Raw genomic sequence first — 22558 nt, 5'->3', positions numbered from 1 at the left:
TTCCTGCTTGCAATATCAGTGGCTATCCCTGGCTGGTGATATCATGAGTGATTTAGTTTTTGCTTTTCTCCATTTCCTAATTTTTCATTCTTATTACAATAGTATTAGTACAAAAGAAAAATAACTTTGAAAAAAAAAATCATGCACCAAAAAAATGAATGGGCTATATAACCAAAGATGAATGCAAAAAATTCAAACAGTCTCCTAAGGATGGCTAAAGACAATAAGCTAAAGATTTAATATTTAAATACTTTTATGTTATGTCTAAGCAAGAATAAGTAAAAGCCTGTTAGTTAAGACATAAAGGCATCATGCTGACCAAAAAGATAACCACAGGACAGCCCCCACCTGACATCTATTCTTTGGCTGGGCAAAGGGTCTTCAGATGAGAAGTCACAGTCAATGTTCCCATAAGGGAATGAAGAGATGGTGGGAGAGGACCCAACCACTCTGCATGCATTTGAGTCTCTCGGACCCACGTAAGTAATATCCCAGAGCCCTGAAGTAAGTCAGCAATAGTACTGCAAAATTGGTGCCAGGAATACGTGGGAAAGCAGAGACCAGGTGAAAAGCCAGAGAAGTGGAGGACTGCCAACACCTGCTTTGCTAGACTCCGGTGTCATATCAAAATCTGGCTCCCTCTTCCTAGCTTTGAAGCTACAGAGGGAATTTATTAACCTTGCTGAGCTTCAATTTCCTGATTTGTAAAAAGGAAATAATAATATATAACTCCTTGAGTGTTAATGAGGGATAAAGGAGCTAATGCTTGTTAAATGCCTATTGAGACGCCAGGCACGTGGTAGGAACTTAATAAATACACAGCAGCTCCACACCTATTTTATAAAAGGCTGGGTCTAAAAATTAGCCATCTATGTGTCTGACCTTATTTCATTCCTTAATTTTCCATTCGTGACTTAAAATTAAGGATTTCCTGTCCTTTATTAAAGGAGGGATTTTCCTTGAGGAGCATGACAATAAATAAAATTTTGAGCTATTTAATTTTTTGTACTGACTCACAAGAACAGGTTAGGGATATGCACCACAGCCCTAGAGTCTCTGCGAGCTTTTGGGGCTCTCATTTCAAGTCAATCAAGGAAGGGCTTGCAGAAGTGGCCGAAGAGAGGGAGGAAAGTGAACGGTGACGGAGCTCAGCTAAGAAACCTACGCAGACAGCTCCTGGAAGTGAGGGGTGTTTTCAGTAGGTGAGAAAAGGAAAACCCAAAGGCGAGCTTGAGCTTTAGCCATCCATGAAGACTCTTTATCATTCCTGCTGAAAACTGCCGAACAACTGAAGATCAAGTTCACTCACAAAAAAAGGAAATAAACGAAACAATACAAATTATAACCAGGGAATCACAATTTTTTTCTATTTCCCTTTATTTTTATTTATTTTTTTGAGACAGGGTCTCACTCTGCCACCCAGGGTGGAGTACAGTGGCACAATCACAGCTCACTGCAGCCTCAACCTCCCCAGGCTCAGGTGATCCTCCCACCTCAGCCTCCTGAGGAGCTGAGACTACAGGTACATGCCACCATGCCTGGCTAATTTTAGTATTTTTTTGTAGAGATGGAGTTTCACCATATTGGTCAGGCTGGTCTTGAACTCCTGGACTCAAACGATCTGCCCACCTCGGCCTCCCAAAGTGCTAGGATTATGGGCATGAGCCACCAGGCTGGGCTCATTTTCCTTTATTCTGATACTATTTTCTCATCAGCTGCAAACAGCATTTTATCTAGAGGCTCACAGCAGCACAGTTACGAGACTGGGTTTGAATTCTGCCTCTACCATCACCACTGTGACACTGGGCAACTTATATATAACCTACCTGTGTTTCAGTTTCCTCATTTGTTAAAAAGCAACAACAAACTACTGCTTCCTGGGATTGCTGTGAGGACTCAGAACAATGTTTGGGCACTATGTAAATATTTGTCATTATCACATATTCCCTAATTCTCTGCAATCACATTACCAAGCAGAAGTGGATTAAAAACAAACAAACAAAAAACTCCATTAAAAATGAGAAGAAAAAATAATGTGCCTCTAGGGGTTTTAACTAATCTATGGGCATAGAGATGCCAGGCCCAGTTTCATTACTGGGATGATTGACAGCTATGCTGGCCTTTGCTCTGTGGCTGAAAACTATACCATTGTCTCATTCTCTACCCAGGGCTCAGAGTGAGATTTACACATGAAGATATCTGATCAAGTATTAAAAATTTTTAACATTTGAATGTGGCTTTTGTTATAAAAAAATTTTTTAAAAACACCCTTAATATGTACTGTTTTGAATAAGTAATACACACTTAGAATAAAATTCAAATAGTACAGAGTTTATAGGGAAAAGAAAATTTCCCCTTCTCTCCTACTGCTAGCCTAGCAATTTCCTGCCTCAGAGGTAACATGATTACCACCTGGTTTTCATATCGTTCCTGAGACGAAGTAACATTTAAAACAGGGGAAAGCAATTATCATATCGAACTACTTGGTTACTATTTGTCATGAGAAATGTCATTAGCAGGAATCTTTTTTTTTTTTTTTTGAATGGAGTTTTGCTCTGTCGCCCAGTCTGGAGTGCAACGGCATGATCTTGATTCACTCCAACCTCTGCCTTCTGGGGTCAAGCGATTCTCCTGCCTCAGCCTCCCAAGTAGCTGGGATTACAGGTGTGCACCACCACACCCGGCTAATTTTTGTACTTTCAGTAGAGATGGGGTTTCACCACGTTGGCCAGCTAGTCTTGAACTCCTGACCTCGTGATTCACCCATCTCAGCCTTCCAAAGTGCTAGGATTACAGGCATGAGCCACTGTGCCCGGCCAGCAGGAATCTTTTAACAGCATACAAAAGGCCCTACATTGGTAAGTGAAAAAAACACAAAATTATCTTTAAAGTATGATTCCAGTTTAGTTTAAAAAAAGAAATATGTCCAAAAATTAAAAGTGGTTGCTTCTGTGTTGTGAAACTAAGGTGAAAACCAACCTTAATTTAATTCCCCTACATCTATCAATCTTTTTAAAAACTTCTGAGGATGCTGTAAACTGAACACCTATTTCACAACCACGAAAGAAAATTACTCTGAGGTCACATCATTTTTTCTTATTATTGTTTAATACTGCCACCAAATCTGAAAACAGTATCTGGCTTTTGAGCGTCACCTTCTTAAAAATTTTCCAACCCTTCCATTTCCAAAATGGAATTGAGAAAAAAAGAAATTACAATCATAAAGTGATCAAGATTTAGTGTTTCATAGGAGATTTTCATGTCTTTCATTACCAAACAATTGTTCTTTTCAGAGTAATCACCCTGGTAGACCACACATTTATTTTTAAGATAAGCCAGTTTGGAATTCTTTTTCTGGAAAGACTCTGTAGCCAGTTCACAAAGCCACAAACACCAGACAATGTCAATCTTCACAATGACACAAGGTATGTAACCCATGCCATCTGCACAAGAAGTATATCTGCTATTTCATTTGGGTGGCGTATAAATATAAGAATCTATGCAACTAGGAAAACCAACTAGATGTATGATATAATTTAGATGAAGTAAAAAGCACGCAAAACAACACGATACATTATTTTCAGAAGAGAGAGACCGTGCACACAGGCACCTAGGCTTCGTTCCCCTCAGCTCAGGTCGGAAGATTGGGGGTGGAGGGTGCAGCTGACAAGGTTCCACAGCTCTGGCCCAGAGTGTTTTGTAAAGGGTCAAAGGCTTCACTAACCCTCATGCTGGCGAAGTGGGGACACATGTGCAGATTCACTGTGATTAAGATGTACTGTGAATGGGGACAAAGGCCATCCCAGAGCTTCCCGCACACAGCTCAGAGGCTAGTCTGTCTATGCAAAGTCATCATGGGTGTGGGGGACAGAAACCTCAAGTTATCATCCCCATTCATCATCTGCTCTTCAGAGCTACTCAAAGTTTACACCTGCCACTGGGATAAACTAGGAAGGGCTCTGTGTTTGGCTATTTCTTCCTCAGAACTGGAAGTGAGGAGAGACAGCAGTAGTGTAGCAGGTTCTACCTGTGCATACTGCTGTCCTGGCCCTGAGCAGTGAAGCAGGCAGGGCTTCCCTCACACAGTCATCTGAGTCTAGCTCCTAAGCGATCCCTGCAGAGGGAAACCTCAGGAGCAGCACTTTTGTGATTTAAATCAAAGGGCTATCTGAGACTACGCAGGGCTCTGACAGAAGAACATGGCCAGGGAACTTACTGAGAGGTCCACAACTGTCTTGATGGCCTTTTCTTTTCTCTTTATGAAGTCATCATCCTATAAGACAAAACAGAGATTAAACAAATCCCATGGGAAAATTAAAACTCAAGTGGACCACTCAGAAATCTGCCTTATAAATTGATTTCTCATCATTACTTTGCCTGAAGAAGTCCCAATTTTCTAACAAATTGAAATATATTCTCCATGGGAAAAGGCTAGGAACCCTGCAGATAGCTCCAACATAGATCCCTACACAGCCAGTAAGAAAAAGGGGGTCATAAGGAGTAGTGATCAAGACAAGAGTTCTCATTTCATATCCTCTTAAGTATTGAAACCTCAGGTAAGTTACTTTACCTCTAAGCCTCAGTTTCTCTGTCTGTAAAACAGGGATAAAAACACCTATCTCAAGAGGCAGTAGGGATTAAAGAATAAAAGCCATAAGATGTGCTGAGACTGGCATGTAGTAAATATATGATGGCTATTAGCTATGATTGTTGTTATTATTATTATTAAATTGTTAATATAGGGATGTTCTGGGCAAGCAGCCTCTTAAAAAACTTTATACAAAAATCAACGATTGCTCTTATAAATTAATAAAAGCCCTAGATCAAACACTAAAATTCAGAGAAAATGACAAAATTACAGAGCTTTGCACTCAGTGGCTATGTAAAGAGGCACTAATGATGCCAAGTAGGGGGTGGGAATGTAGGAGAGCCTGAGCTTACTTTGCTCCTTGGTGGGGAGTCTCTAAGTGTGCACTCTGGTTCTCAGTGGGACAAGAAAATCCCAATACTGACCTCAGGGAGACTGTAAGTCTTCTGGAACTGGGATACAGAGTAGGAGCGGATATAGTCACCCATCTCTTCTTTTGTTTCTATAGCTCGTTTCACCAGCCACTGGGGAAGAAAGTGAAAAGACATGAGTTGCTAAGGACAAAATCCCACTGCATGAAGGCCAGTTCAGACATGGCACAACTCATGAACTCAAACCAGCATAGCTGAACTGACCAGGTGATAAGAAACTATCAACACATGCTGTCCTATAGGAAAAGCAACCAGCTGGGCATCTGAGATATTAAGATCCAATGGGACCTAGTACTGAGTAGCCATACAGGAGCTTTAAAGCCTTACTTCATATCCTCGAGCCTCAGTTTTCCTTTCTGTAAAAGTATATCAGTTCCCTTCACCTCACAGAGCTAACATAGGAGTAAATGAAATCACAAGTAGTAGAGTGATTTGTAAATACCTGAAGCACAAAACAAACAGAGCTATCTCCCAACTTCCTGGTCCTACTGGCAGATCTTCATATAAATCTTTTTCTTATGCTCCTTACCCCACAGACCAGGGAAAGGGAGAGAACCACAGAGAATGCTAGTGTAACTCCCCATTTGACAGATGAAAAATTGTCCAACATACTCAAGATTCGAGAATGGTGCATACTGAGTACACAGCTGAAGGCACTGGTTTATCCTGACATTCACAACATTCTCTCTTAACCCTCACAACTTTGGATAGTACTGGCTGAGTTTCACAGAACCTGAAGTGCCGGGAGGCTATATAACTTACTCATGGATCCATGGCTAGCAAGCTGCAAAGCTGGGAGTCACAACTCAAGAGACTATTCTACAGCGAAGGCTGGACAAATGGTTTTATGAAATGTTTCCCAGCTTTGTTAGGCTGATATCCAGAAACAGCTGCTCTTCACTTCTCCCAAATGAAAACTCCAGTTATTATCATTAAAACACCACCCCACTAAAGGTTGCAGAAGAGCCAGCCACTCTGAGGGTAAAGGTGTAAAGTGTAAAAAGAGCCTTTGCTTCTCCTCCCCGGTTCTTCATTCATTCCCTTTATTACTGATGAACATCACAGAGGGGGTGCCACTCCCCCTCCAGAGAGAGCTACTACATCTCAAAAGCAGTTTTTGGATAGCAGCTGTGTTTCGCCAACAGCGTATCACACTTGGTGAGGGTCAGCTACCTAGGAAAGCAGGCACATGGCACATAACACGGTGCTGCACGATGCTCCCGCAGGGAAGGGAAAAGATGCTTGTTCAAAAAGCGCAGCCAACTCAGGTAAGCACATGTTTAGGAAACAGCTGCTCAGAACAGAGCAAATAACTCTATGAGGAATATTCCTTGCTGTTAGTATCATCCACATATTTCTACCACTTCACCCCCAAACGGTGACCTCAGACGAAGACTAAAATCCAGAAGCAGAGAGACAAGATCAGAGAGCACTCAGAACGATTGTAGCCCCTCACCTGTACCCTACAACTAAGTGGCCCAGGACAACTAAGAGCCAACTAAGGCAGTTGACTCATTGCTCAACTCAATTTAGCTCTGCTTTCTTTTGAATTGGGAGACACAGTTTCTGGCTTTTCACATCTGCTTCCCTTTCAGAGCTGCTTCCACTAATCCCAGATCTACCCTGAGTTACCGCCTGGCTGGATCCTGGAGAGCACGATCCCGTTAGGAAGGGAAAGCTTGTTGAGTCCTGACAGATGTTTTGGAGTTTCCAGCATGAAAGGCTAGAGAGGGAAACTCTTGGACAGCCTATCTCTGCCACAGGTTCCCTCGCACTCAAGAAAAATATCGACCTTCACAGGAGTCACATGTCCGACACAGGAGAAAAAGATGCGATCTAGAACCACCAGGGGCCAGAAATTAGATCTGTTTTTTTCTTGGCTGGCATCCAGAGAGTGTTACTACAGCTTTGCTAAAATGGTGTGAACACGGGTGATGGGCTTCTAGAATCACATGAGAAGTAGGTCAACGGCTTACAACTGCTGGCCTGTGATTATTCTTTCACTGGTGCCCACGGGGGACAAAAAAACAAACAAACAAAAACAGGCAAAAGCTACAGGCATATGGTAGGTTTCATCATTGTTAAATGCATTTAATTTGAAGGACTGCTTTTTTCTGAGTTTGAGAATTAAATGGCCATTATTTTATGAAATGATAAAGCAAGATTGTAGTCATTTTTTAAAGTGTCCTTGCCTGGCAAACTATAAGTGGCAACCCTAGGCCAACCTCCATTTTTGCTTTAAAATTTTACAGGTCCATGAAATTAAGAAATCGTAACCACTAGCCTGGGCTCTCCCATCCAGACAAACCCTCTAGCATTCCACTCACAATGGAGAACATTTAGACCTTCAAAACACCCAGCTGACTGCAGATCACTTCCCATTCTTCTCACAGCCTGACTAGATTTTTTGCCTCCAAAGTCCTAGCGTAGGGTTAAAAAAGGTCTAATCTCTAGAGATCCATATTTTGGGGGAAAGGTAACAACTTCACAGTTTGGTGATGTTGGAGGTTTCAATAACAATCAACACCGGGCCCCAACTTCCTATTTTCATAAAAATGATCAGGTAGTGTCCCCTTGTATCAGAAAGACAGAAAGGCTAACAAACATATAAATCAATTTTAAGGTAAAGTCTTCGCTTCAAATTTACAAATTTCATGGCATTCAACTTAAAGTCTAGTGGAGGGGAAGATTCAACACCTAACAATAGCAGAAACTATGTAAAACTTACAGAGCACTTGCTAAAATGCTCAGTCTTTCATGTAAGTGCTTTAGACATACAACTAACTTAATTCTCATCCTATCAGGTAGGTGCTATTATTTATTTCAATTTAACAGAGAGAAAGTTATTTACTCAAGGTCACACAGCTAGAAAGTGGCAGATTTGAACCCAGGAGGTCTCCAGGGTCTTGACCCCTATATTTCATAATGTTAACACAGAACTAGCAAACTTGTAGCTTCTAGGGCTGTGTAGCTTCCTTCTCGGAGGCTGCATGAAGGGTGGAGTGGAAAAAGCACAGGCTTGGAGACAGAGTTTAGACTGGAACCTTTGCTTAACCACTCACTAGCTCTCTGCCCTTAAGCAAATCAATCACCTTCTCTCAGTCTCATTTTTCCCAAATGTAAGGAAATTACATTTCTCACTTTCCTCAAATGTAATGGATTAAAATAAATGCTTCAAATAACTCTATTAGGGTCAGATGGGAAGTAGTGTTCACACAGCGGGCAACACACCCGAGTCCCTTTGCGCCACCTCTTTCTAAGATGCCTAGGGGAAACCCATAGAGAAGAACTGCATAGAACGCAGCTGTCCCAAGGAATCTGTGGCAGATGGGTTCCAGGACCCTCTAGATACTAATCCACAGGTGCTCAAGTCCCTGATATAAAATGACACAGTATTTGCATACAAACTAAACACATTCCCCCCCATAGTTTAAATCATCTCTAGTTTATAATACCTAATACAATGTAAATGTTATGTAAATAGTTGTTATACTGTATTTTTAAATTTGTATATTTTTTCCAGCTTGCTAAATTTGTATTACTTTCTATTGTTGTATTGTTATTTTTATTGTTTCCCCCCAACACCCCCAAACATTTTTGATGCATGGTTCGTTGAATTTATAAATGTGGAACTGTGAATATGGAGGGCCAGCTGTTGGGAGCTGTATGGCATGAGCCACTTAATCATAGGGGTTTGGGAAATAGCTGAAGGCAAAGAGAAGTCTCCCCTTTAGGCATTTACCCACACGAACTGAATATCTATAAACTGTAAGACATTCTAGTAGGTACTGGGAACAAAACAATAAACAAGACAGCCACACAGACTTGCTCTCATGCAGCTTAGAGTCTAATGGGAGAAGCAGATAAACAATCACACACACGGATATACATGATTACAAACTGTAGTAAGGAAGATTCTGGTGAAGGAAGGGAATGTGGCCATAGGAGTGCATACCACAAAGGAACATGCTGTGGATTAGGGGATGAGGGAAGGCTTTCTTGAAGAGGTTTGGTGGAGCTGAGATCTGAAGGGTTGAAGCAAGCCATATGAATTAAACAGGTAAGCAGAGAATGGAAGAGCATTCCAGCCCAAGGAACCAGCAATGCAAACGCACTGTGGCAGGCGGAAGCATAATAAACCTGGGGAAATTGGAATGAATATCAGAGAGTGACAGAACAAAAAGAACAAAAAGCAAGGAATGAAATCAAGCTGAATAGGTCAAAAGGGAACAGAGCATACCAGGCTATAGAGTTCTGTCTTTACCAAAAAGGCAATGCAAAGTCAGATGAGAACATTCAAAGATCTTATCAGGTGACAGCATGAAACTAGGGTACATGCGGGACCGGCAATCTTCTGAAGATGACAAGGAACACCACCATGTTCTGCTGTACCAAATCATTACCACACCCATTACATTCAGGATCCAGGACAGACAGACCAATTACAGGAGAAGCCAGGCCCATTACAGGAATTCTGATGTTAAGAGGACAAGAAACCACTCAGAAGCTCTCACCTGAACAACCGGAAATATGTGAATAAAATCCATCCCCTGGATCTGGTGGGGCTCCAACTGGTGTGGGCATTTCATCCTTGGCAGGACCGAGACAATTTTTTCTGATAGAGCTCTGTTCAGAAAAAGCAACAAGCAAAGAGTGAGGCACACTAAGTAGCCTTTATAGCATCTCTAAAGTCTGGGCAGCATCACAGAAGGATCTGGGACTTCTCCATGCCAGGCTAGTCCAGACCATGACAAGCTTCTCCTAGATGACTGCAAAATGAGAAAAATAAGCACAATTTAGTGGTGTGTATGTGTGTGTGTGTGTGTGTGTGTGTGTGTGTGGCCACAAAACTGCCTTCATCCTTTATTCTATCATGTTTTTCTTCCTACTATTTCGATGCAAAATATTTTACAAAATGATGGTGATGTTAGAGGTAGTAGTTGCTATTTTTTAACATCCTTATGTAGTAAGATAAAAAGTTATTAGTGCCCCGTATTCTTTTTACATTTCATTTTACTGATCTACTCTTTCTAAAAGTTTGAAAATAATATTCTAAATATCATTCAGGCAACAATTACCAGATCTTACACCAGGTACCCAGAATATTAACATGAAACATGGAGCCCCATTTCCAAAAGAGATTTGGAGTTCTCTGGTACAAAAATATTTTTAAAATAAATAGTGGCCTTTAATTTTTTGATACTCTAAAATAAATCCTAGAGTTGAGGGAACTATATATCCTCACTCTTATTTCCATACACAAGAGATATTTTCCGCATCTCAGGAGGGACACTGACCTTTCTCCAACACCTCGCCTCCGTCTTCCTCCTATAGAAGACCACGAGGTGGGACTGAGAAGAGAGGAACCAGGCTTCCTGGGGCCTCAGAGTTTTCTTCTCTGTAGGTCAGGAGGTAAGCATCCTCTCCTGCTAGGGAGGTTTCCCAGCTCAGTCTGAGCTGGGGCAGGACAGTTTATGGCAGCAGTGGCGGAGGGATTTGTATGCAAGTCTGTTTTATTGCAGTTTGAAACCTCCTTCTTGAATCAGTAGGCATTTCATCTCTAGCTATGTGATTCCTGTTTCTTACACTATCTTAATTGGATCAGACTCAAGGGGAGAGAAAAGATACTATTCAGTGGTGTGCCTGACCCCAAAGCCATGGTATGTAGCCTGGGAACACTGAGAAGCAGTCACCAGGCATGGTCTTGTGGCCTTTGGAGAAACAGGAGCTTCTGGATCACCCTACATGAATAGGTTATATTGCCACACAAGACCCTTGAAAAAAATCTTAGCCAGTCACAGCAGCTACTGGGGCCTTATAAACAAATATAGTACTATGCTCTAATAGACAAAGGTCCAGGTAAACAAGGGTCACTTAGAACTTACTAGGTGCTTCAAATCCAACAAGTTTTGGGTCTCCCAAAAGTGTTTCTTGTTCAAAGAAGTCTTGTCCACCTTTATCTTTCTACAGTTCAATAATCCTTCCCAGGAGACAGATACCCTCAAGATGACCATCCGACTCAGGGCTGGGTGAGAGTTATTACTGTCTTATCTGTGATTCACTTAGTAGGTTTCATCCCTCAGTCCTAGTATTAACAGTAACTAGGTGACCTAGGAGCTAAAGTTAAGCAGTCCCCCAGGGAATGATCACTAAGAACACATAAAAAACAGTGTCCGGTATCTGGAAAATAGCTTCACAAGTTGGGACCAAGGTTAAAACTGCTGAGGACAACGGTAACACCCCACTGATCATAAGACCAAATGTCAGGTCCAATTTGTTAACAGAAAAAAATATGGAAGGGGGAAGATTAATCCCTCACTGCACACATTCATAGAAGAGAGGGAGTATCTACCTCCTAGGAGGGAAGCACATAGGAGAATATTTGCTGCCTCTCCCCCCTCACCCTTCCTCCCCAACAGAAGCAGAGGTGAGGAGTGATTTATTCAAAAGTCCTCAGAGGAGCGGGGCGTGGTAGCTCATGCATGTAATCCTAGTGCTTTGGAAGGCCAAGGCAGAAGGTCACTTGAGGCCAGGAGTTTGAGACCAGCCTGGGCAACATAGTGAGACCTTGTCTGCATAAAAAAATTTAAAAATTAGCTAGGCATAATGGTGCATTCCTACAGTCCCAGCTACTCAAAAGGCTGAGGAAGGAAGATCACTTGAGCTTAGGAGTTTGAGGGTGCAGAGAGCTATGATCATGCCACAGCACTCTAGCCTGGGCAACAGAGTGAAACTCTGTCTCTTAAAACAAAAGTCCTGAGAGGATGAAGAAAATTATCATGCAGCTCTCAGCCACTCCTGGTGCCCTTCCCTTCTAGGCAGCCTGTCTTTGGGACACATGCATCTTTTGTGCCATAAGATGTGCTGCCTGCCCTACGGGGGAAGCCTGTGGTTGTCCAGGTCTGCTTGGGACTCGCATGGGATAGCTTGGTAGTGAAGCACTAACAAATCCATTTGGCAACATATCTGAGGCTCTCCCTCTGATAAGCTTTTTTTAAATTTTGATCTCCATCAGATTTTTATAGCTTATTTAATTTCCTTGAAACTTGTAAGAAGAGATGAGTGTTCAACTGGTTCTGCTGCCTAAACTCCAAGCTTAGCAAATGAAAATGAGTATCAGTCCTGGTTTTGCTCAATGCAGGTCCTAATTATCTATACAGGGGCATGTGATCAATACAGCCTTTCCTTAGTTACATTTTGGTTCAGCAGGAGGAGAGCTCCCTCTTGTGGTTTCAGATACATTGGTTTGCATAGAGTTACCAACTGCCTAGAACCACAGTAGCTTAAAAACAAGAGGCTGGGTGTAAATTCAAGCTCCACCACCAACTCTGAAACTTTTGTCAAGTAACTCGGTCCAGGTCCAATACTCCTATCATAAAACTAGGGATAACCCCTACCCAAAGGCGGCAGTGAAGGTAAAATAATAAAATACACATCCAAGTGCTTGGAACACAGATGCCCAATACAATGTCTGTTGTTGAAATGAACTCAGTTATAAATGTAAAATCTCATTTACGGGCCTCTGGCCATAGGACTCTCTGTTAATGGGGCTTCAGAAGAGGATAGAAGTAGAGGATAGAAGCTTATGGAACTCTCAGCAAAGAAGGATGACAGGGAACAAGGCTTCAATTGGGCACATAAAGAAGACAGCTTGAGAGGCAACCATGCCCTCAACAGGCAAGTGTGCTCCTTGGACATATGTCCAGCCCACCCATTAAATTGACTAGATATACTGGAAAACTGCAAACATAGGACGGTTTTAGTCTAAACTGCACCTAACCAGAAACTCTATGGTGGGGGGAGAACTCCAAACAGAACACATTCCAAAACCAAACAGACATGATTTTTAGATGACTCAGTACCCTGTGGCTATAATGTCTTCTACAGATAATAAAGAATGAGCTACCTGATGCACTGCTGAGTCTGGTGGGTCCTTAGTCACGTAAACCCGTCTCCAGCTTTGCCCACAGTTACAGTTCATGGCTCTGCACTTAAGAGACACACATCAAGCACTTACCAGAGAATATAACACATCCTCAATCCCTTATCCAAACCCTTTGAGTCAGATGTGTTTCAGAATTCTGAAATTTTTAGATTTAGCTCCTTAGAATACCTAAGGGGTATATATTATATATTATGTAAGAACCTAGGAAAATCTAGAGTCACACTCTATAATAAAAAAAAATTTATTCAGCAAAACTTATGAATATTCACATAAGTGGATCAATAAAGCTATAAATTCAGTCAATTCAGGTCATGTTTTGCTTCCAAATAAGCTTTGTATCCAAACTCTAAAAGAAGAAAAAACAGTTCTCAGTGTCTTTTAGATTTCAGAAATATCGACAAGGAATTGAGAAGACACAGAAAAATACTGTGTTCCCCTATCTATTAAAAGTATAATGGAATGCTGCCACTGATGGGAGTCTATCATATCCCCTAAGGATATCGAAATGAAAATGGGGCCTAACAACCACTGGAAAACTCAAGGGGAATTTAGGAAGAAAGCACATGTGGAATCAAAGAAATGGCAAAACTAGACAATGCAATGAAAAGAAATACCAGCACATCAAGGGTGCCACAGGCATAGGAAGCAATGAGGTCAAAGATAGAAGCTTCCAAGAAGAGCATCCTCAAGAAGACAATGAATTCATGCTAGTAAACAGCCTGATTGAGAAGCATAGACCAGGCACGGTGGCTCACACCTCTAATCCCAGGAGGCCAAGACGAGAGGATCGCTTGAGCCCAGGAGTTTTAAGACCAGCCTGGACAAGATGGTGAGACCCCATCCCTACAAAAAATTTAAAAATTAGCTGGGCATGGTGGTGTATGCCTGTGGCTCTAGCTACACAGGAGGCTGAGGTAAGAGGATCACTGGAGCCCAGGAAGTTGAGGCTGTAGTGAGTGGTGTTCACAGCACTGCACTCCAGCATGGGTAATAGAGCAAGACCTTGTCTCAAAAAAAAAAAAAAAAAAAAAAAAGGCTGGCTGATCTGAGCTACAGCTAAAGGCATATGTTTCTTTTGTCAAAAAAAAAAGGCAATTAGAAACTTAAGGGGAAAATACTGTATAAAGTAAATTACAACATTCCTGATGCTCAGTAACTCACAGATACTGCCTCCACTTGGCTGCCAGAAACACAGGGGCAAATCTTTGGCCAATTGTAGGAAAACAAAGCATTTTGTGATGTATCACTGTGGTAGTCTTATCCCCAACTCTGCCTTTTGTCCCTATTTTTTCCCCCTGTTGCTTCATTTTCCCACCATTATTGCTTCATATGTTATTTATAAGACATCTTTGTTCTTTTTGGAAGTGTTTTCTCTTGGAAGAGGGTAATACTTCAGAGAAATGAATAAACAGACTGTCACAGAATCATACATATCTGGGGTCAGGAATCTCTCCTGACGGGTAAGAGAACTGAGGCCCACAGAAGGAGTGGCTGTCCGAAGGTCACACAGAGGCCCACTGGAGGGCTGGGAGAAGAACCAGGTATCCCAAATGGTCTAATGAAATGGCCAAGCCTCTGGTGAGCTGGTGCACTACAAAAGACAGGGCAGGGTATGCTCAGGTGAGATCTCTAGCAAGGAGCCCATGCTGCTTTCTCTCGAAGATACTCTGCCTTACAGAGGCAATGGGGAAGGAAAGCATCTCCTTTCCTCTTCCTAATCAACTTCCACCCATATTAGCTGCCTTTGGAAAGATAAACTAAGTAGTCACTACAAACTTTGATCTAGCTGTGTGACCTCGGCTTCTTTCAGTCTCAGTTTCATTTGTAAAGCAGGGATAATACCTATTGTAATAAAAGTTAAACTATGTAAAGTGTCCAACCAACTTCTGGCACACAGTGGACACTCAAAAGTTAGTTCCCTTCTCCCCACCTTTAGGTTTTCCATAGAAAAACTTACATTTTTTGACCTATCGTAGAGTTTTCTTGAAAGAGCAAATCAACATCTACATCAAAGTTGCAAGTGGTGATACACCAAGTCATTCCTCCTACTACCTGCAAGACATAAAGAAAATCTTTGTTTTCTCTTTCTCGTTTGGGGAGAATGGAAGAAGTGAAAGGTAGGTGAAATATAAATAGCTCTAACAGACTCAGTAAACATACAAAATTATGTATCTTGAGAGAGAGAGAATGTGTCCTCCTTACCCCATCAACTATAATTAATCTAAAATGGCACTGTTACGGAAAACTTTCTGCAGTGACAGAAATATTCCGTTATCTGCAAGGACCAGTACAGTAGCTACTAGCCACATGTGGCTGCTGAGCAGTTGAAATGTGGCTGGCATGACTGAGGAGCTGACTTTTATTATTAAATGAACATACTGTACATAGATCCTCTTTATAGTTAAAAGGACAGACATTCATTCTGTGTTTTATAGACCAGACACATGGGCAGCAAGGCTGACATTTTGTTTCCATACATCTTACTTCTACTTTCCCTTAGGAATTCTCTGAGATGCAAATGAGAGTAAGACTAAAAACCCATTGTGAAACAAAATCCTTTTCAGACACAGTCTGATATTAGAAAAAAACAACAGTAAATCTTACCCCTGGCTGTTTTAGACACTTATGAGTTGCCCAATAAAAACGCAGATTCCAGGACCCAAGCCCAGACCTAGCTAACCAGAATTTCCATGAGTGAATCATGGGTTCTGTATTATAAAATAACCCAGAGTGATTCTGCTATGCACAGCCGGGACTGTGACCCCATGGAGCACTCAGCACTGTCTTCCACAGCCTGCCCTGTCTGATTTGAATGCGTCCTTTCTGTGCACAGTCCACTGTGGCACTTTTCTGCATCATGCCATTTATTGTGTGCATGTTGGTTTACTTGTCTCTCATCCCTACTCTACAGAAATTGGGCTCTTCGAGAACTGTGCCTTTGTTTTTTCTTTGTGTCCTCAACACCTATTACTATGATTTGTGCATCATCATTCAAGGTTCTGCTGAATTAAAAGGTTTCTTCACACAGTGATCTCTCTCTCGTCCTAAATCAGAGCATTTACCATCCACAGAATATCTGGCAACTGTCTGTGAGCACACTGACTTGGGATAGCTCATTATTAACTCTGATTATTTTATTTTCCGTAAGTTTGATAATCCCCACACGAACTTTAAATTCCTTGAAAGAAGGAACTATTAATTTTGCTTCTCTGCATTTCCTAAAGCTTTGTGCACAGAAAAGGAACTGACGTATTCACTGATGCATCATTTCTGTCTTTGAAAAGAAGTTTGAACACTTCCATAATGAATCTGAATTAGGAAGAAATGGAAACACAGACATGGAGGAAGTTAAAACATCATCTCTTCCTCCTTTCTTTGCCATGATTAACCATGTCATTCTGACAAAAGATAGTCTAATGGTTAGAAAGATTTTCCCTTACCTTGTCAAAGGGTGACAAGCCTTTAATTCTTGCCCTGAAATACCCAGCTGCAACCAAGAGCTCCAGAATTTCAGTCAACTTGACATTTTGTTCTTCATCTTCTCTTGTTTCCACCTAAAACAAAAGGTAAAAATGTGGCTGGTAAAAGCTATCCTGAATAAAGGAACACTAGGTATATCCCCTGATGCCACAATCTCATTGCCAAGGAGCAGATTACATTGGCTAAATCACCGCAACAGATTCTCTGAAAATTTCGCAAGTGTCACACAGAAGCATGTGGACAGTGTTGCCGGAGTCACAAATGGGCCCCAGTCCTCAACGGGCTGTTAATCTTCATAGCTGAGGGAGACACATGCCCAGGTAGTATATACCACTCATCACATGCTGAAGGAATCCAGGGAAAAGGAAGGTTAGAGCACAATACTTCCTTTTTCTCTAACCCATGGTTTACTTTGACAGTCTTCTCAAATAGATTATGACTCCTCACACACAGGAACAAGGTTTTATGATGTTTTCTAAAAAAAACTTTACACTTAGGACTCAGGGCCGGCGTGGTGGCTCACACCTGTAATCCCAGTATTTTGGGAGGCTGAGGCGGATGGATCACTTGAGGTCAGGAGTTCGAGACCAGCCTGGCCAACATGGTAAAACGCCATCTCTACTGAAAATACAAAACTTAGCCAGGTTTGGTGGCCCATGCCTGCAGTCTCAGCTACTCAGGAGGCTGAGGCACAAGAATCGCTTGAACCCAAGAGTCAGAGGTTACAGTGAGCCAAGATTGCACCACTGCACTCCAGCCTGGGCGACAAAGCAAGACCCTATCTCAAAAACTTTATACTTAGCCGGGCATGGTGGCTAATGCTTCTAATCCCACCAATTTAGGAGGCCAAGGGGGGGCCAATCACTTGAGGTCAGGAGTTTGAGACCAGCCTGGCCAGCATGGCAAAACCCCACCTCTACTAAAAATACAAAAAATTAGCTGAGCATGGTGGTGCACACCTGTAACCCCAGCTACTCAGGAGGCTGAGGCACGAGAATCACTTGAACCCAGGAGGTGTGGGTTGCAGTAAGGCAAGATTGTGCCATTGTACTCCAGCCTTGGCAACAGAGCAAGACTCTGTCTCCAAAAAACAAACAAACAAACAAAAAAAAACATTATACTCATCCGGAAGTTACTGACAAGAGGCATAGAAACGAAGAAGGGAATTCAAACATGTATCCCTCTCTGTACTTCCCTTTTTGAACTCAAAAACAAATATATGAAAGGCTTCCAACCGAGATATATTAAAGGGTGATTATTGTCACATAATAGGATTGCCTTAAAAATAATAAATTCATCTAATATATGTATATCAGTATTTTGTTTTTGTTTTTTGTTTTGGTTTTTTGTTTTTCGAGACAGAGTCTCGCTCTTTCGCCCTGGTTGGAGTGCAGTGGCATGATCTCGGCTCACTGCACTCAAAACCTCAGCCTCCTGGGTTCAAGTGATTCTCCTGCCTCAGCCTCCTGAGTAGCTGGAGCTACAGGCATGTGCCATCACACCCGGCTTTTTTTTTTTCTTTTTTTTGTATTTTTAGTAGAGATGAGGTTTCACCATGTTAGCCAGGATGGTCTCGATCTTCTGACCTCATGATCAGCCTGACTCGGCCTCCCAAAGTGCTGGGATTATAGGCATGAGCCATCGCGCCTGGCCCTATATCAGTATTTTGATTGAAAATTTTTAATTTATATCCTCCTTTTACCCCAGATCTTTATCTAATACTGAAATCCATCTAAATATTCTAATACTCCTTCATCTATTTATTATCATGAACTACCTTTCCTCTCTTCTATTGCTGCAGAAAATAAAAAACCATCTCTCTATATAAAACACCAATAAGATACCCTGGTTCACATGCTCATACTCATCTCTGAGTCCTCCCTTACCCAACAACGCCTGTTAAGTCTTCCTTTACCAAGCATCTCACATTTATCTTCCCTTCCCTTTTATTCATACTTCATTCCAGGACTCCTGCAAATGCTTCTTCATCTTTCTTCCTTTGTTTTGTTCACCCCTTCCTCAATCACAGCTTTCATGTTATCCCTCTTTAGCTCACCCTCCCAGCCCTTATCAACAATGCACCACACACACTGCCTGTAAGATAAACTCCAGATGTCTGGTTTCACATTCAGATCTTTGGCCACCAAGCTATCTTTTCAGGTTCATCCTTTACCCCGAAAACAATCAAGACATGGCCATGGCTATGATATTCTCTAATCATTGAGAAATCACTTTCAAATTCCAGCTCCCATTCAACGCCATCCCTCACAAGTCTGTCCTGAAATGGCCACTCCCTTCTGCATTTCTACTTTACTTATAGTCTATGCTGTACATATAACTAAGTATCAACATCTTCTAAGTGAGATATCTAGTGTTATGTACATGCTTGTCTTTCCAACTGGACTATTGATGGGTTAAGGACAGGAGTATATATTATATACTTGGGTTTACTACTCTGTATCAAAACAGCATTAAGTTCAAAGGACACACTTATTAAATAAAGAATGATCTACTAATGCTTACAAAAAGTAAATGAACCTAAACTAGTCATGCATTAATAAAATGTTTCGATGGTCACATCCCTGACAATGGAACCAAGTTTATTTTAATGTATACACTGCCAGGAAAGGGAGTATACATATTAAAATACAGTTAATACAGAATTATTAAAGTGACTGATAATCCCCTGCAATAGAGTAGGAGTGGTGTGGGGGAGGTGACATCACTGAGCTACATCCGTCTCTGAAATGACCCTGGTCCAGTCCACTAAGGATCCTGAAGATCAGCATTCACTAGTTCCTAGTGGACATAAACATTTTAAGTAATATAAATTATTCACACCTTCTCTCCCTTCTGCAAAAAATCTGGGATGGTTGAGAAATATCTACAAGTGAAAACACTCTAAGAGAAGAGAAGCTAAATAGTAGTTGTAGTTCAAGAAGACAGAGCAGAAAAAGAAAATGAGATAATATAAGTACTTTCTTAAAATTTCTGGGGTGTAAAATAGGAACACTTCATTTGTTCAATCATTTATTGTGAAAACACAAGAAGACGACAAAAAAATAACAAACAAAAAAATAGGATCATCACTGCCTCAACACCTATCTAATGGGCACCCACTGGCCACCCCACTACAGATGCAGGGCCCATGCTTCCATCCACTCACCCCTAGAATGGAGAAGTTTACTTTTGCAATACAATTTGTGAAGTAATTGTGGCACAAGACACTAAATGGGAATGTATGACTCCAAATTCACTTAGCAGATTAACACTGAAATGAAATGGAAAAGAGCCATTGCCTGATCCGCAGGGAATGAAAGACCCTCTCTTGAAGCAATAAAAATCCACCAGGCTGGTTAATACATCCAGTTGTTAAAACTAAATTTCTCACAAAGATGAACAACAATGAGCTCTTACACCAAGCCCAATAAATTTTCAATTTCCGTCCCCTATAGTTGTTGTAAGCTGGAAGGCAGGGCCCAGTCTAGCTATCTTTGTAAAGGGTTAAAAAGAATGAATTTGAGCCGGGCAGTGGCTCACATCTGTAATCCCAGCTACTGGGGAGGCTGAGGCACAAGAATTGCTTGAACCTGGGAGACAGAGGTTGCAATGAACCGAGCTCACGCCATCGCACTCCAGCCTCAGTGACAGAGTGAGGCTCTGTCTCAAAAAAAATAAAAAAAGAACGAAGTTAATGAATTAACTGGTCTAGTGACAGCCTAATAACACAGACTATCCATATTTATATTTACTAGCTTCTGAACTGTACGATAATAATTTGATTATATTCACCCTGACCTCTTAATTGCCCGGAACTGTGTCAGGGTCTTGGAAAACAATGAGGAATCAGACCTGGCCTCCTAGCAGTCAGTGAAAGTTTAAACGAAGGACATACAGCGGCAGGTTGCTTTTTATTTATTTATTCATTTTTCCCTAGAAAGACCTCCACTGATAGTACTGCGGAACATTGGGCTGAAGGGATTTAAAGTAGAACGTGGGAGACCACATAGGAGTCAACAACAAAAGGCCAGGAGCCTACGATAAAGAAGTGGCAAAAAAGAAAACTGCAAATGTCGCAGTACAAATCCTATTGTTCACTATCCTGGGTCCCATCAAAGCAACGTGCATGTAAGTTTTCACCTAATACAGGGGTTCTGACAACATCATGCTTGTTAGGTTTTCTTAAGACCACAAAATGGACTTGCATTCTGGGAGCACACACTGACAGACAAATCTGTCCTTTCATCACTATATTCCCAGCTTCTGGACACAGAACACAGTGATCCCTCAATTAGTGGATACTTGTCATAAGAAAGAACTGAGGATTTGGGAGGAGTACAGAGGAGAAAGATTGGTCACAGGCAGGTAAGCGTGAAGGGACCAGACTCACCAGGTCAAGCAAACAGTCACTCTGCCCAATGCCTGCTCCAGAACCTTAGGAAAAAGGCAGAGGTGCGGCGTGGATTCCATTTCTCTCCAGAATCCAGTAAACTAGACTAGCCTTTGAGTAAAATCAACTGAAAGGGACGACAGATGCAAACTACCTATGAGATGCTAAGTGATATTTGTAGCCAAAAGAAAATGAATACACTTTCCCTGTATTCCCAGCAAACGTGGAAATCCGCAAACCACTCCTGACTCTCTCCCTAGCAGTAAGTGAGTACTCAACAAACACCTCTGGAAAAGAACCCCGCCCTCTTCGGGAGAAGCTGCAATGTTTCCGCCCAGAGCTCGGTCCCCCCCAACACAGCACCCCAGGCATGCGTTCCACCCCGAACGCCCAGGCGCGCTGACCCAGCGGGACACCTCCCTGGTGCGCGCAAGTCTCCCAAACTTCCTCCCGCCGCCCCGGTCCGGGTCAATTCAAGGAGGGTAGCATTCCCTCCCGACAGCAAGGCGGGTGGGGCTGGCCGCCGGGACCCTGCGGGGTGGCGGTAGGCGTCCCAAGGTCACCGCCCTTCGCACCACCAGAGCCCGGACCGCCTCGGAGAGCGGTCTCGTGACTCCAGCGCCCAGCAGCCTGGGCTAGCCCTGCAGTTTGTGGTTGGGGAGCCTGTCCCGGACAGGCGGAAAGGTGGGAGCCCAGGGCCCCCCAGCGCGTGGGGCTGCGTCAGGGCAGGTGTCGGGCTGGGAAGGCCACCTCCGCCCCAAGAGACCCGGGAGCGGCTTAAGTTTGTCCCTACCCGCCCGCTGCTCCCTGCCCATGCAGGGGCACCCGCTCCCCGCCTCCAAGAAGAGGGTCGGCGCTTCCCCGAGGTGGATACACCTGAGGAAGGGGGCGGGGCGCCCCTATCGTACCCAGGGCCCGCTCAGTCAGCCGCCCCGCGGCTTGGCCCTCTCTTAGCAGGAACCCCGACGTGTCAGGGAAGGAGGAGGCGTTCTTACCTCCGGGAGACCCTGGCCCTCTGGCCCCTTGGGCAACCCCATGATCCGACCGGGCTGTCGTAAGGCGAGAGCGAAGCCCGCCAAGCGTCCGGAGGAAGCTGTCTCTGTCGCGGAGCTGCTACCGGGGTAAGTGCAAAGCGGAAACTTCCTCCGCCACCGCCGCCGCCGCTGCTGCTGCCGCCGCTGGCCGGGAGCGCCGCAGCCGGGCAGAGCATGCGCGTTGGGGCCTGAGCGCGGCGCCACTGCGCCTGCGCCACAACAGCCCGGGGAGCAGTGGGCTGGGCTGCGGGTTCTGGGGGGGTGCTGGATCTTCGCGCCGATTCTCTGAAGTTTTCTCCCAGGCGCTGCTTGAGAGGTGCTCCTCCTGCATCTTGAGGACATTTTGCATTTCGGCTCCCTTCCCATCTCGCTGGCATCGGATACCCCAAGTGGGTCCTGTCTCCTCCGTGAATCAGACTTCGGAAACTCCCTCGCTTCAGGGTCAGAGTCCAAGTACACATGAGCTTGAGGATTCTGAATGCATGCCCAGCTCTAGCCCTTAGAAACGCACGCTTGGACAGATTTCTCCATATACAGCCCAGGAACGGACCCCTTGAGAAGGAATTCTTCATGCCGGCTGCCCTCTCCAGCGTCCTGGCCAGTGGCATCGCGATCCCAGGAAACCTCGCTTTAGATATTGCCCACCACCCCGCCCCATTCACGGTTTCTGGGTCTTCCTGGAGGAATGAC

General features: G+C 43.2%; 1 protein-coding gene across 1 annotated transcript in view; it reads right to left on the bottom strand.

The window, feature by feature from the left end:
• The window catches only part of LOC112617124 (coiled-coil domain-containing protein 93), a 94137-nt gene extending 72099 nt beyond the window's left edge, over positions 1–22038 (bottom strand). The window contains exons 1-6 of the mRNA XM_025373853.1: positions 21830–22038; positions 16405–16518; positions 14922–15016; positions 9534–9645; positions 5014–5112; positions 4217–4273 (exon numbers count right to left, since the gene is read on the bottom strand). Coding sequence (XP_025229638.1) covers positions 4217–4273; positions 5014–5112; positions 9534–9645; positions 14922–15016; positions 16405–16518; positions 21830–21871 — 519 coding nt within the window. The 5' untranslated portion in view covers positions 21872–22038. The remainder of the gene's footprint in view (positions 1–4216; positions 4274–5013; positions 5113–9533; positions 9646–14921; positions 15017–16404; positions 16519–21829) is intronic.
• Positions 22039–22558: the final 520 nt, after the last annotated feature.

The sequence above is a fragment of the Theropithecus gelada genome, unplaced genomic scaffold (genome assembly GCF_003255815.1).
Source record: "Theropithecus gelada isolate Dixy unplaced genomic scaffold, Tgel_1.0 HiC_scaffold_15883, whole genome shotgun sequence".
NCBI lineage: Eukaryota > Metazoa > Chordata > Mammalia > Primates > Cercopithecidae > Theropithecus > Theropithecus gelada.
Note: the sequence above shows the minus strand (reverse complement) of the source record. Positions and strands in the feature narration are given on the sequence as shown.